General features: G+C 41.5%; 1 protein-coding gene across 1 annotated transcript in view; it reads left to right on the forward strand.

Moving 5' to 3' along the window:
* LOC147207779 (talin-2) overlaps nucleotides 1-14,421 on the forward strand; it is an 80,006-nt gene extending 65,585 nt beyond the window's left edge. The window contains exons 44-58 of the mRNA XM_086107299.1: nucleotides 267-368; nucleotides 453-572; nucleotides 655-801; nucleotides 1,826-1,992; nucleotides 3,084-3,267; nucleotides 3,349-3,474; nucleotides 4,910-5,026; nucleotides 5,448-5,633; nucleotides 5,705-5,812; nucleotides 6,107-6,212; nucleotides 7,850-7,974; nucleotides 10,595-10,783; nucleotides 10,858-11,040; nucleotides 11,352-11,477; nucleotides 11,878-14,421. Of these exons, the coding sequence (XP_085963425.1) occupies nucleotides 267-368; nucleotides 453-572; nucleotides 655-801; nucleotides 1,826-1,992; nucleotides 3,084-3,267; nucleotides 3,349-3,474; nucleotides 4,910-5,026; nucleotides 5,448-5,633; nucleotides 5,705-5,812; nucleotides 6,107-6,212; nucleotides 7,850-7,974; nucleotides 10,595-10,783; nucleotides 10,858-11,040; nucleotides 11,352-11,477; nucleotides 11,878-12,006 (2,115 nt within the window). The 3' untranslated portion in view covers nucleotides 12,007-14,421. The remainder of the gene's footprint in view (nucleotides 1-266; nucleotides 369-452; nucleotides 573-654; nucleotides 802-1,825; nucleotides 1,993-3,083; nucleotides 3,268-3,348; nucleotides 3,475-4,909; nucleotides 5,027-5,447; nucleotides 5,634-5,704; nucleotides 5,813-6,106; nucleotides 6,213-7,849; nucleotides 7,975-10,594; nucleotides 10,784-10,857; nucleotides 11,041-11,351; nucleotides 11,478-11,877) is intronic.
* The last annotated feature ends 1,510 nt before the right edge of the window (nucleotides 14,422-15,931 follow it).

Genomic DNA, 15,931 nt, shown 5'->3' on the forward strand with positions numbered 1-15,931 from the left:
AAAAATAAATAAATCACATATAGGTGAAAATGCCAAACTATGACTATACAGTATAGAGTTCATCTCAGTAATATTGTTTAATATTCCTGCAAAATTGTGTGCAGATATACTCCTTCCTCCTTAATAGAGGCCTATTTCATCTGCTGTTGAGTATCATAAACGCATTATATTATTCGCATTTGATGTCATTTGTAGTTTTAGTTCTGTCATATTCCAAAATGCATCCTTTTTTTGAAAAGCATACTGAATGTTTCTTGTTTATTCAGCTGGATGAGGGAACACCACCTGAGCCCGAGGGCTCATTCGTGGATTACCAGACCAGTATGGTGAAGCACTCCAAAGCTATTGCAGTCACGGCTCAGGAAATGGTATACCGCACAACACTTTCAAATGTTACACAATTTAACATTTTAAGAAAATGGTATGGAATGGTTTGCTGTGTTATGATTCAGATGACGAAATCGGTGACATGTCCGGACGAGCTCGGAGGTCTGGCCTCTCAGGTAACGGTCGACTTCAGCCAACTGGCCGTCGACGGACGGATGGCCGCCCACACGGCCGAGCCAGAAGAGGTATGAACGGTGACCCCCGCGCATATCAAAAAGCAACGCACGGGGGCTGTCATGAGCAACTTCTCTATTCTGTCTTCCCCAGATCGGCTTCCAGATCAAGACCCGAGTGCAAGAGCTGGGCCACGGCTGCATCTTCCTGGTGCAGAAGGCCGGGGCGCTGCAGATCACTCCCTCCGATGGCTTCACCAAGCGAGAGCTCATCGACTGCGCGCGCACCGTCACGGAGAAGGTTAGCAGCGTCATGAAGACGACGCTTTTTTTTTTTTGGAGTCCATATTCATGTCATTTGATTTGATTCCTTATAACCACATACTGGTTATTCCCCAGTGAACTCACGCTTTCTCAAGCTACATGTGTGATTTGTATTGTCGTTAACTGGATTTCCAAGAGCCAAACTGAACTATACGTCATCTGGTCTATTATTAGAATTAAATTACATTACTCTGCATTTGTCTTAATGCTTACTTGGTCACAGAGCAATCGATCAAGCATGACCGCGTTTGGATTTTAAACTCATTTGTACGACCATCTTCAGTCGATTCAAATGAGGTAGGAAATTTACAAAAATTAAGCAATTTCCAATATTATGCTGTTTTAACACATTCAATCCCAGCCATTTTCACTGGAGCAACCCCCTCAATCCCAGCATTTTACTGGATTTTGACTGATCTTGCCCACAGAATATTTGGTTCTAATGCTATATGAACATGGAGCCTACCAAAATAAAGCTTCGACTCTCTTCTTTCAGCAGAAAAAAAAATTGTTTCTTTTTCCATTCTTCAGCAATCGGCATTACAAAATGGCTAAGTTTCATGAAAACGGCGATTCCTGGGCAAAAAAACGAAGAAAAAGAGCTTTTTGTAAAGGCATGTATTTCAAGCACGTGAGGCACCACTGCCACCTACAGGTTGCTTTTTTAAAACATGATTTACAATGCAAACGGCTTATTCTCATTCACAGATTGCATCAGACTCTCCTCCTCTCTGTGACGCAAAAAAAAAAAAGACGTACAAGTACGTCCTTGGTAGGCGGGGCCTAATTTTAAAAAGACATACAAGTACGTCTTGTGGAAGGAAAGAGTTAACTAGACTCGCCTGCATGAGCTTTCCCCACATGCACAAACATCTTTGACACCCATAAAAAAATGTTTTTTAAATGTTTAATTATTCTGACTGTTGTCTTTTGAACATACACATGCTTTCTTCGATTGTCCCCGGCATGATTCGAGGTTGTCATGGTGTGCGCGTCCTCAGGTGTCCTTGGTGCTGTCGGCACTTCAGGCAGGCAACAAGGGAACGCAGGCCTGCATCACAGCGGCCAGCGCCGTATCGGGCATCATTGCCGATCTGGACACCACCATCATGTTCGCCTCGGCTGGCACGCTCAACGCTGAGAATGATGAGTCCTTTGCCGACCACAGGTGGGAGTGGCAAAATCTGTCTGTTCGCCTTCATGAATTTCTCACGTCTGTAGTTAAAAATGTGGCTTCTGGTTATCTGTTATCCAAAGCTGACAGAATGACTTAGTAGCTGGCAGGCAAAAGGGAGGCAAAATGACTCCCGTCAGACTTCTGTCAGGAGTGCACTTTCTGACTTCTGTCAGAAAGTGCAAATTACCCTCAGGCTTTAAAAGATGAAGTGTCACATCGTCCATTGTTCTGAAGACGTCTCGAAAAGATTTTCTCACCCTGACAACAAAAGGAGACAAAAGTCTGCTATTATTTGATGCTTTGACCGAAAAGATGATCCAAGATTGAAATCGTTTTTTGTGTGTGTGTGTGTGTGTGTGTGTGTGTGTGTGTGTGTGTGTGTGTGTGTGTGTGTGTGTGTGTGTGTGTGTGTGTGTGTGCGTGTGTGTGAGAGAGAAATTGTCCATCACGTCCATCCAGTGGCTTGAAAGTGGAAAACGCACAGAAATCCTGTTTCCTGTTTTTGATCTTTCACTTTACATTCATTTTATTTCATAATTGGTTCAGAAATGGAAAGCTTATCTAGGAAAAAAAATCAGCACAACATTTAATAGTATTTAGGAGTCTATTTTGGATATTCAGAGATAGAATTACTTATATCGTAGATGCTTGTCTGTGTACTCATAAAGATTTGTGTGCTTATCACAGAACTGAAATGAAGACTGTCAGTTTTATTCATCCATCCATTTTCTGAACCGCTTTATCCTCACAAGGGCCGCGAGGCATGCTGGAGCTTCAAATTAATTGTGTAAAAAGAATAGTTTTTTACATTATGCAGTGAGGTTTTCCTTCACACAAACTTAGCTGTTAAAAAAAAAAAAAAGCAAAATGGGAATACAAAAATAAGATAATCTTTGTTTGAGTAATTAATTACCGCGAAGTAAATCTTATTCAGTTACGAATTGAAAAGAATATTTTGGCTGAAGCGCTTAAATTGAATGACATTAGATTGTCCATTTACAATGCTGAGGAGGATATGAAGCTCTCTTAATAAATGCTAACATATTTCCTCCAAACCTTTCCCATGACTCTCTCTTTCTCAGAGAAAACATTCTGAAGACAGCCAAAGCTCTGGTGGAGGACACAAAGATGTTGGTGTCAGGTGCCGCTTCCAGTCAGGACAAGTTGGCGCAGGCCGCGCAGTCATCTGCCAAAACCATCACCCAGCTCACTGATGTGGTCAAACTAGGCGCGGCCAGCATTGGTTCCGATGATCCAGAGACACAGGTCCGTCAGTTTCAGTGTCATAGCAACATGACTTCACTTTACTTATTGCCTCATCTCATGAAATGATTGTTTTAACTCAAGGTGGTTCTGATAAATGCTGTCAAAGATGTCGCCAAGGCACTGGCAGAGCTCATCAGTGCCACCAAGTGTGCCTCCGGTAAAGCGGCGGACGACCCGTCCATGTACCAGCTGAAGGGCGCGGCCAAGGTGCGGGCATCATTATATCCATCCATTTTCTGTAGCGGATGACTTTATTAATAAGGTCACGAATAAGCAAGAATCAGTCTCAGCTGACCCTTGGCGAGAGGTGGCGGTAATGGAGGTGAAAATACAAAAAAGCCGAAACAGTACAAGTAGTATAGAAAGCTGTCTAAGGATTTACATGGACAATGTCTTTGTCCTCACAAGTATACCGGTACTTGACATTGGAGTTGGACGACCACATGTTACTAGTGAGGCAAAACCGTGGACTAGTTGACATCTGGCTGACACAAGTACTAAATGTACAAAACTCTAAATGTTAAAGTCCATGTAAAATAAAAATACAGGTAGACACAATATATATTCTAAATTTGATATACCACAGAGAGGAGTGTTACTAAAAACCCCTGCAGAATTTAAATGGTTAAAAACTAATTAAGTGTGAAATATCAACTGTTCCACTCAAATGCCAACTGTCAATCAAATACCACTGCTGTGACGCTCACAGCAATCTTCTCTTCTCCTATGAGGGGGAATGGCATCAATCAAACACAACCCTACTTTTGTATGGTAACTAATTCACAGGGGTCAATAAACAAATGCTGTGTGATGTTTCTAATATAAATAACCCCAAAGAATTTGCTTTTTGTTAAAAGGAAATAGTCAAACAATCCTTTATGGATGTTAGTGTACAGACAAGTACAATATAGATCTTGTGCACCTCCTATTACAATACAATACAATACATAGCGCTTTCACAACCGCGACAGCTGTAACAAAGCGCTTCACAAAACAGTTAACATAAAGTAAAATAATAAACACAACACATAACATAAAACACGGACAGTCGTGCAGTCCTAACCACTTTTCCGTCACACGCTTTTGTTCATGATAGGGACCTACAACCCTTATTGACAAACCAACCATACTCGCTCGCGCACAAAGAAGTTGATAATTATGTAAATGTTGCATCTCCACCCTTGGGTGTTTGATAGAAATTCGTATTCATAGTTATTGCATTATTCTACTAATTTGGGTTACCTGCATACATTTTAGTTTGGTATGTCAAGCTCATTTTTGTCGTTGGGCACATTGTAGTTACGGTTTCCCTTCGAGGGCTGTTATGAATTTTGGGAAACTATATAAATGTTTAATCCCATGCACATATTACAATCACAGCGCACAACAAATTGATGGATAACTATTTTCAAAATCAGAAGTCAAGAATAATGACTGTTATTGTGGATTACATATGACAATTTGAAATGTTTAGTTCAGACTTTAGCACGCATCATCGAACTTGACATGCTCTATTTGCTTTTGCGGGCCACATAAAATGATGTGGCGGGCCAGATCTGGCCCCCGGGCCTTGACTTTGACACCTGTGATTTAGCGGGTTACAGTGCAAGGACCATGAATGCTTGATAACTATTGCTTTCAGGTGATGGTGACCAATGTGACGTCCCTGCTGAAGACGGTGAAGGCCGTTGAGGACGAGGCCACGCGAGGCACCCGAGCGCTAGAGGCCACCATCGAGTGCATCAAACAGGAAATGGCGGTGAGAGAATATTGGCTGACTGACGGACTGATTAAATCCAGTGGTCATGCTCAAAGCACCATTTCTAAAAGGATTAATGCATGCCTTTGTTGAGAATAATTACCTCATTCCCTCCTACTTCCTATACTAGATGGGGATTTTTGTACTCATGAGCCAAATAGTTTTCTTACATTACTCGCTGTCATTTACATTATGATTTTTGCAAAGCCTGTCATCATTATTGAATAAATGAATAAACTGATATGCTTTGCAGCCTTTATTGTATCATTTTAAATGAGCACATTTTACATTTACTTCAAATGAACTAATAATCATTAAAAAATACTGTATATTTTGTTGACATTTGAAAAAAGTGAGATGAAGTCTGGTGCATTTGGCTATTCAAGTGACTTCTGCCCCCTCTGTCAACTCTCATCCGCAGTTGTTCCAGTCCCGGGACCCTCCACGGAAAACAACCACGCCCGAAGAGTTCATCCGCATAACCAAAGGCATCACTTTGGCGACAGCCAAAGCGGTGGCCGCCGGCAACTCGGCCCGACAGGAGGACATCATCCACACGGCCAACCTGAGCCGCAAGGCCATTTCCGACATGCTTGCCAGCTGCAAGGTTCTCTTGAGTTTATCCAGCGACCCTGAAAGCGTTAGCCCCTGCGATGTTGATTGCGTTGTGTTCTGCAGCAAGCGGCGTATCATCCTGACGTCAACGAGGAAGTGAAGAATAGGGCGCTGAGATTTGGATCAGAGTGCACCACTGGGTACATCGATCTACTTGAACAAGTTCTCATGGTGGGTGGTTTCTGTGTTGCAAATTCTTTTACATACAGTATTTTCCACCTGTTTGGAATGATATTTGACCTCACTTGTTAGTGTTACCTTTGACCTTAGCCCCTATCCTATACCCATAATGTTAATGTTATGTGCCTTGGCTGCATCCAATGTGTCCGATAGTGTCAATCAAAAATGAGCAATGTTACATTTATATAGGCCGAAATTCTAAAGAAACTCTTGGATTGGCTCTCACTCCCTTTTGGCGTATTTATAGTCATGGTCATTTACTTTTGTGTGTGTGTGTGTGCATAGGTGTTGCAGAGGCCCACTCCTGAGCAGAAGCAGCAGCTGGCTGGATGTTCAAAACGAGTGGCCGGAGCGGTCACAGAACTCATCCAGTCTGCGGAGGCCATGAAAGGTAATCAGCCTCACGCACACACATAACAGTCAATATGTTGCTCAAATAAATCAAATCTTTAGGACAATTTAGTAAGCTTGAGAAAAAATTTAACACTTTGAATACTGTGAGAATACTAATTGAATACAAGGCGATATGTCTTGGGGGAGGGGGGGGGGGCTATCCAAACATGAGCACAAGGTGTTTTTGAAAACAATGCAAAGATTTTTGCTGTGTCTCTAAACTTAGTGAGTTTTTTTTTGTCTCCCTTCACAACAACAACAAAGATTTTCATTGTGTTTCGGTTAAGAAAAAAAACAGCTAAATTAAAAGAGTTTTCTTGGACGAGCAGTGAAATAAAATCCTTTTCATTCAGTCCTCAATGTGCGCAAAAAAAAAAATTATTTTTTGTTTTGTTGATTTTTTTCCCCCCATATAAGATAAGATAAGATAAGATATCCTTTATTTGTCCCGCAATGGGGAAATTACAATCAGAATTCAGAAAGGAAAAACGCTGGGTAGGGAGAGGGAAAAAAAACCACGCTCGAACTATCCTCTTCCGAGGATAATTTAAGTCCAGGATAAAAAAAGACCCTAGCACATGAATAAGCATTAGACAGTTACAACAAGTCACAAGACATAACATGTATAAGGGGGGGGGGGGTGAATGGGAAGGGGGGGGGGTAGGGTAGGGTAACCACCGACAATGACCAGCCACACGGTCACCGTTGCGCTCCGCATCATCGAACTACGTCACGGGGGAAAAAGAATCGGAGCGATGAAGACGGTGATAACAAGGATGTGTATGCGCGTGTGGTTGTCCAGTTGTGTATGTGTATGCATGTGTATACATATATAATTATGACTACATTTTAAACTTGTACATTATGAATGCCGTTTTTCTATTTTATTCTCTAAAAGGCAGAGGAGAGTTTGCATAGAGTATTGACACAAAATGTAGTGTACGTCCTCCGACCACCATAGCAGCTGCAGTTAGAATCACACTAACCATTAAGACATCTCATTGTTTACAGTTTGAATAGGAAGTGCAAAGGTAACATTGGACAATGAGCCACATGCTGCTTCACCAAATGCATTATCTCATCACTTTCAGCTTCTTCTGGTAAAATTCCCTTGACTCTACTCCTTTCCTCTGAGACCCGAAACACTCCTTGGACTTATGTTCATGAGAGACGTTGTGGTTCTTTTCCAAATTATCACTTCTCTATTGCAGACCACATGATTAATAATTATTCCCTGAGACATTTTTTTTAACCCTCCTGTCTTCCTCGTTTTGATTTGTCGCAGCAGATGGGGGTAAGTTAGTATTGTTCTCTGTCCCGTGACTGACTTCACCCAATGCTTGACACTTCTCTTTTTTTTTTTTTTTTTATTCTTCCCCACTCATCTTATGGCCGCTAACACTGAATCATTTCACCCCATCTCTAAGTCCAGCTGCTGCACGGAGCCGTCATCACCCAACCCGCTTTGTTTTTAGGCACCCGTATCACTTCATGCGTGTTGTGGTGAATATGGCACACGGCGAATGTGTGGCTCTGCCGATGCTCTGTTGTCGCGAGGCATGATCCGGAGATGCGTTGAAGCTTTTTTCCACAAGCGCCTCTTTGTAACCGGCATGTTCTCACGGCTCCATCCAGGTTCTGAGTGGGTGGACCCCGAGGATCCGACGGTGATTGCGGAGACGGAGCTGCTCGGGGCAGCGGCGTCCATTGAGGCGGCGGCAAAGAAGCTGGAGCAACTCAAACCTCGAGCCAAGCCCAAGGTGAGACACCACACGAGAAGTTAGGGATATCGGGCTTTGGGTTGAAACTTCAGGATGATCCTAAAATGCACTATCACCTTTACTCGTGATCTTCTCTAAACTTTTGACAGTTCGAGGTTTTTGGTACTTTTGGCACAACTTTCTGTTCTCTAACAAGGAGCTGAATGGCAAAATTTATAAGTGATGTTTTTTGTTTGTTTGTTTTCTAATGATGTCCACTTCTTGAGACACATTAAGGTCAGTGGCCACTTACCTTTGAGAACATCCTGTTCGATCAATGTTTAGGTGTTGTCTTGGTTTCATGATATCAAAATGTGAACAGTATTGATGAAGAGGACTGTTTGAATGTCACATCTTTATTGAACCACAATTTGAATTGGTTGTTTCAGGGGTCAAACACCTGCTGCGAGTTTTGCTGGTCAGCTCCTTGTTATCAAACTGCAAGCTGTGCAAAAAGTACTGAAACACTGAACAGGTGGACATGTTCATTCCAAAGTCCCGTGAAGGTCAAATTAAGTTCATCTTTCTAGGTTATCGTGCATTTTAACTTTGTCTTGAATTTTTACAACAACTGTAAGTCCTTCCCAAAGCCTCTGTTGAGCAAGGTCAAGTATTATCAGTTCTCGGTATTTTCAGGAATTGTGGATGTTGTCTGTTGTTGTCTCTTCCGTGTCGAGATATTCCCTATATTGTACACCCCCAACCTACAGGGATTTCACGACACCAGTGCTAGGGGTTACGAAAACCCTATCCGAAATCTATGTAGCCTCACCCAAGCCCCTGCAGCATTTTATTTCCACCCATTTGCCAAACCGCTAATTGTGATATTCTAAAATATATTTATTCATTATTTTCTCAGCCCCCGTATGTATGGACCCTTAGTTCCGTCCGAGAAAAGAAAAAGAAATCCTGGAGCAATGCGTGCCAATCTATAAACATCAGCCCCGCCTTTTGTAAATACCCAAATCATTAGTTCAAAGGTTTTTAATATCCATCACAAGATTTGGCCATTTTCCCTTCTGCCTTGTTTCTTCCTCCTCCTCCATCCTTCCATCTGTGGATAACCGAGCTAAATCTCCTTGCCGTTTATACATGCAGTATGCTTTTTTTCAATCCGCAGCAAATCACCAAATTAATCCCCTCAATCCCTGACCTTTAACCCCCACCAACCCTTTCCTTGCCTGCCCCTGCCTCAGGAGGCCTCCTCTGCAGGGCTCTGTCTGATATGTTTGATATATTAGGTTGTTATTCAGTCCCAACTATATATCAAACATATTCCTACAGTGTCCCGCTCTGTCTACAGACTTGTGGTGCGTGAATGTGCGTATGTCTGTGTGTTTGTGCGCAAGCGGTCACGTGTGTTATTCAGCCGCACACTTCACTTTACTGCAATATGATAAATAGCCCCTGCAGCCACTCGCTGTGCCATTCAGATTCTTCAGCATTGGTTTACCGTGAGTGCAGACCTCCATCAACTCACCTTCAGCACATGTCAGAATTTTGTAATTTTAGATGGATGGATGGATGATTCACAAAAAAAAAAAATAGGGAAAATGTCAAAAACAGCCACAAAAATTATTTTGTTAACTCATTCACTCCCAAAGACGTTTTTAAACGTCTTTTCAGACTTGGTCTAGAATTGGCTGGTACTAAATGAGTTAAGTAGAATTGGGAAAAAAAAGAAAGCATATTTTTATCTATAAAGAACTACAGTTTAAATGACTTCAATTTAAAAAGTAAAAATAAAATAAATGTCAATTAAAGTTGGGGGCGGGGGTGTCAGGGGGAAGTGAGGGAGTTCCAAATGTGTAACTTTTTTGAAAATGAAAAAACTAAGAGGGAAAATATAACTGGTCATATGTATTTTTAAAAAACGTTTTAAAAATAAAAACAACTCCAAAAGTCAAATAATAATGGTAATGATAAAACTGAACTAAATTCTCAAACACTTAAATTCTTTTAAAAAAATCGGTGTACATGTATAATGAAAAACGAAGGAATAGATCATTTAAAAAAAGAAAGGTAGAGGTCATTACTAAAATACAACAAAAAAAAAATTCACACAAAGCATTAAAATGTACTATACTGTTTGGTCTGCCCCTGTCTGCGAACAACCAAAAAAGAAAAAGAAATGAGTCACCGAAATTTGGTTTTCCCCAAATATTTTTTCATCAGTTCCCACTTCCTGTAATGCCAAAAATATAACTTAAAACTGTTGCATTATTCTCTGAGAAGTGAAGAAAACCGTGTAAAAATGACCTTGAAACATGTTTGTTTTTGTTTATTTATTTTTTAAATGCTAACACAGGCAATTTGATAACTTCTTCCTTGGCCCCTTCATCTTCCTACAAAGTTTGGTGGGAAATAAAATTTGTTTAATCATACCAACTCAGTCAAATTAGGATGAAGACATCGACGCTGAAGTGGAGGCTCGTCGATGGGGGAGGAAAAATAAAAATAAAGGCTCAGATTGGTTTGGTTTGATACCGGTATGTTGCTGTGTGACTGGTGCGGATGAGGGGCCTTCAGAAGTTCTCGGTACACGATGTACAATATACATGTATACACAGTAAGTGATAGAAGTTTAATGGAAGCGTGTGTTGCTGTTCTTTGACTTCAGTTGGCAGACGAAACGTTGAACTTTGAGGAGCAGATCCTGGAGGCGGCCAAGTCCATCGCCGCCGCCACCAGCGCCCTGGTCAAATCCGCCTCGGCCGCCCAGAGGGAGCTGGTGGCTCAAGGCAAAGTGGGCTCCATTCCCGCCAACGCCGTAGACGACGGACAGTGGTCCCAGGGGCTCATCTCGGCTGTGAGTACGACGGACGTTTGATCGGCTTGACGCAATTTGACGAGATGGCTGATGAATCGTGCGCCTTCACTCAGGCACGTATGGTGGCAGCGGCCACGAGCAACTTGTGCGAAGCGGCCAACGCGTCCGTGCAAGGCCACGCCAGCGAGGAGAAGCTCATCTCGTCAGCCAAGCAGGTGGCCGCCTCCACTGCACAGCTGCTGGTGGCCTGCAAGGTCAAGGCTGACCAAGACTCTGAAGCCATGAGGAGACTGCAGGTCTGCATTTCAGATCCGTTTTTCCCGATACCAGCTGCCAACCATCCAGTTTGTTTGCGTTAACTTGCGTGTACAGCTACTGCAACTACTGATTATTTTCACGATCAATTCATCTGTTGATTAATTTTGGACTATTTTTAAAATAATTTATAATAACGCATATATGTGTGTATATATATAGATTATTTCCTTTTTCAAAGTCACAGCAGATGTTTACAGATGTTTCAAGCTCTCAGTGGAATATTATCGTGCAACATTTTTTGGTACGTCCTGGTGGTTTTACATGACGGCCCCATTGGATTTCCAACCAGATTGCTGGCAATGCAGTCAAAAAGGCATCCGACAACCTGGTTCGAGCCGCTCAGAAGGCGGCATTTGATAAAGCTGACGAAGACAACGTGGTGGTTAAGACCAAGTTCGTGGGAGGGATTGCACAGGTAAATAACAACACCCTATTAAATATCCCAGGTCTGTTTTAGTGTAAATATTGAAGTGATTTCATAATTTCTGCCATTAAAAAAAAAAATGTATATATATACCTGTGTGTATATATATATATGTTCTTTTTTTCTGTTTTTACATGTTCTTAAATTCTTTGTGAATAAGTAATACGGATGATTTCCTCTATTTTTTTCCCCTCCATTTTAAGACTATAGATTACTTACATTCCAGTATTAATGTTGATTTATTACAATTGTTTTGGTACGGATCCAGGATTTGTTCCCATATATTATTTCTAATCATCTCACCTTCGTCAGAACCTGTTCCGATCCAAATGAACCTGTAGACAAAGAATTTATTTATTAATTTGTCATTCTTCGGTTGTCTTCCGTTCAGATCATCGCTGCTCAGGAGGAGATGCTGAGGAAGGAGCGTGAGCTGGAGGAAGCCCGCAAGAAGTTGGCTCAGATCCGACAGCAGCAGTACAAGTTCTTGCCGAGTGAACTGCGCGAGGACAACAACTAAACCAAACACACAAACCAACGATCCCTTGAAATGTCTCCTCTGCTGTGAGACTTGTTGGAAGCGAACAGTTCCGCGTAGTCTTCAAAACGAAGGCTTTTGGGACAAACACGATTGTCTCCTCGTACGACAACACAGCTACTTCGACTGATCTCAAACCGAATGTGACCCGATTGGGAGTGACCCTATGAAATGTTTTATTCACAAATGATTGTTTACCCGCATTGAGAAGTTCCCATGTTGTGTGAAAGCCTCTTTAATGGCCATGAGAAGTTACATGAACTCATTGACGAAGGATGGTTTTACACACTTGTCACTGTAAATTTGACTCATGGACATTTTCTGTGTTAACCCCCCCTCCCAACATGCAACATGATCTGCATGTTTATCTTCGACCTTTAATTTACAATGTGCAGCCTTTTAGACTCAAAGGTGACTTATAGAGACTGGGAAGGTATATTTATTTTTATTTTGAGGGTGTTTTTTTGTCGCAAAAATCTTTCACCTCCAATTTTGTAATCACACTTTGGGGAAATTAATCTGATGCAATAACAAGGATCGTGCTGTAGAGGGCAGTGTCAGTGTCCTGTGTCGATCAATGCAAAGTACCAATTATAATTAAAGATGCTTAATTTCCCTTCTACCGTGAAATAAGTTGAAATTTGTTAGATTGGCTGACATTGAGAAATACCTCAAAATATTGCGTCTTCATCTTTTTCAATAGTTTTTGCGTATTTTAATAACTTTAAGACTGAAGGCATCTCGGCAGAAATCAAGCACAATTCTGCAACATGAATTGAAAAAGCAATCTTTATTTTTTTTAACTGAAGGCTATGGCTTTATGAATATACTACCTGCAATAGATGAGCCCTTTGTTTACCAAAATGTGATTGTAATTGGCTTTTTGCCTTACCTTATGTCCTAAGTTACAACATACTGTAACTTACATGTAGGCTGGATGTTCAGGTCAACGCTTCAAGTGCATCATCAAATCTATATGGATGCACAAATACTTTGACGTACCTTTAAAATGGACATTTTTCGCGTGTGTGTGTGTGTGTTTGTGTTTGTGTGCGCGCGCGCGCCCATAATGTTATTTTTATTATTAGTGCCTTAGTACGTAGCCTATACAGTCTCTACAGTGGTGTGTGTGTGTGTGTCAGTGGAAGCACAAGCATTTTTGGCATTGAATGTCATTTGTTGTTGTTCTGGGTGTTAACTTCATCCAAGTCTCGAATGACTTGCATCCACAAAGCCACTCTTCACGGTGACACATTTAATGGCTTTTTTTTTTTTTTTTGAGGGGGGTAGTGATATGAAACTGGTTCAATGCAATATTATCATGTTGCAACTTTCTGACACATTTAAAAGCTCTTCAGGTGGCTGATGAGAAAAGTTCACTACATTTCCACGGTGCTTGTTAATTTTGAATCACGCAAAGCATTTTGGGAGATGATACAACTGCCTGACGGGATTTTCATCATGTTCATCGTCAGTTTGATACTTTTTTAGAGGGGTGTCAAAGTGGTTCACTGCATTTTCATGAAGGTTTTCACCATTCTGCCTCATGTAAGTTCTTTCTATACATAACGGGTCACTGCAATGTCATGGGGTCTCAACATCGTGACACATTTTAAAAACTTTATAAGGATGTTAGCAGTGATTTACTGCATTTCCTTGATGTTGCTCTCTCACTCTGACTCCAGGATTTTTTTTGGGGGGGGGGGGGTGATAACAATGTTGCATTGCTTTTCTTTTTTTTTTTTTTTTTAATCATGATTCTCAAAGAAGCATTTCTGAGGACTGGATTTCATCAAGTTCCTTGTGTATGCCCTTTTGGGGCATGGTAGGACTGCATGTTCATCATGTCTTAATTTCTGACACGCAAGGCCTTTTAGGGAGATGAGCAAACTGGTCTGCTATATTTTGAGTTATCTCACCCTTCTGACTCATTTACGGCCTTTTTTTATGATGCTAATACTGCATTTCCATTTTGTTTCTCATCATTATGACACATTTAAAGGCCTTATTGAGTGATGCTGGTACTGTTTCACTGTGGGCCTTTTTTCATATGATCATAGTGAAACCTAGATCTGGCAGTCTTTGGTTTTAAAACCAATGCAAACTGGATTTGTTTGTCAGTCAATCAGCCCCTTTTCGAATGTGTTGACTACAGAGGCGTTGTATGAATGAGTACCGGTAGCTTCCCTCCCATCTCCTCCGATAGCCTATATACTTAAGTTCTGTTACATAAACATTTGTCACCATTAGAATGGTGTGAGACATTTTACAGATGTTGTATGTGTTACCTTTAACAGATAGACAGTAAAGATGGCATATATAAGATATTTATCCGGCCACGATAAAAAATATTTTTTTGTATTTACTGGAAATAAAGTGTTGCATTGTGTCAACGGCCCTCTGTGTGAGCATTATGATTTACTTAATTATGTTCCATGGTATATTTAATGCCTTTTTTTATCCCTCTTTCAAAAGGAAAACACACTGGGAGAATGAAGCCTACTGAGCCGCAATTTGATTCAGGTTGTGGGTGAACTGGGGCCTACTTTGAGTGAGAGGCGTGGTGTACGCTGGACTGGTTCACAGCCATTCGCGGGACACATGAAGACAAACAATACACACATTCACACCGATGGACAAAGAACTGGCTTGCATGTTTGGAATGCGGGAGGAAACCTCGACAAAATACACGCAAAGCCCAACCAGCTGGGATTATTTTATTTTAGTTGTCCTGAATTGGCTTTCTGTAGAATTTAATGGCTGGTGAATTTTTAAAGCTTAAAAAAAAAAAATAATAATCCGAAACCCTTCAATCCTTTCATTTATGCCAATTGATGATGATTATGTCACTGTAATTCATGCCCCGAGTGGAGGTCATAGGTTGTGTTCTGTTCTGCCATTAAGGAGAGCTCTTAAGTGTCCTTCTGTTGCTTTAGTGTCAGTACAAGATGGCATTTCTGACTCGGCAGTAAACCTGAGGCTGTGGGCAAGCCAGACGGTCCACTGATAGCCAAGCTAAATTTGTCAGCCACTAAAATTTGAGGAGGCCACCTTAATTATGGCTGCCAACAGCTGCTCCTTGTACTCCTTTTAGATAAGGAATCCCTTTTACCACATACTATATTAAAAAATATGTATATCTGACAGTTGACGGTGGGAATGGCGGGTACCAACTGGGACCGAATTGAGTGTTTTGCAAGCAGCGACACCACAAACATATTCACCCATCACAGCACTTGAATGTAAGCCAGAAAGGCAAGCCCAAACATAATGTTCACATATAATATTTCATAACATAGTACAGTGCAGCCACCTTCATTCATCTTACAGTAGAGCTTCTAATGTCATACATTAATTTCTATATGAATATCAGTATTTACAGACAAATTTCCGCTTATGTAGTTCACACCAGTTTTCAGTCAGCTACTTTTACCTCACCATGCAGCCGTCTTGGCCCGGGCTGAGTGTGTGTGTGTGTGTGCGTGTGTCTGAGACAGCTGCAACGGTGCCAGTGATCCTGTGAACTATCAAATGGGCCCAAGGTGACAGGGGGGGTGTGCTGTTGAAAAGCCAAAAGCCACTTCATCTAGGGTGGCCAATTGAAGAGCTGTGACTTTCCAACATGCATCAGCACAGAAAGCCACTCGGACAAGCTGGATGATGATCCTCGACAGGGAAAGCAAAGCCCATCCGATAGTAGCCAGGATGTTAAGTATGCCAGCCAAGAGCTTCCCAAATGATCCCTCGAACACAAACATAAAGTATCACAAGCTAACCTGACACCTCCCTCGGAGGGGGAGTAACGTCCACACGAGGCTTATTTAATCAGATAGATTTGCTTTGCGTGAATAACTCACATGCACGACATACTAGGACATAACTTTACATCTCCTGACTGTCTAATGGC

The sequence above is a fragment of the Hippocampus guttulatus genome, chromosome 3, assembly GCF_054856545.1.
Source record: "Hippocampus guttulatus isolate MCC_2025c chromosome 3, RoL_Hgut_1.0, whole genome shotgun sequence".
Classification (NCBI taxonomy): Eukaryota; Metazoa; Chordata; class Actinopteri; order Syngnathiformes; family Syngnathidae; genus Hippocampus; species Hippocampus guttulatus.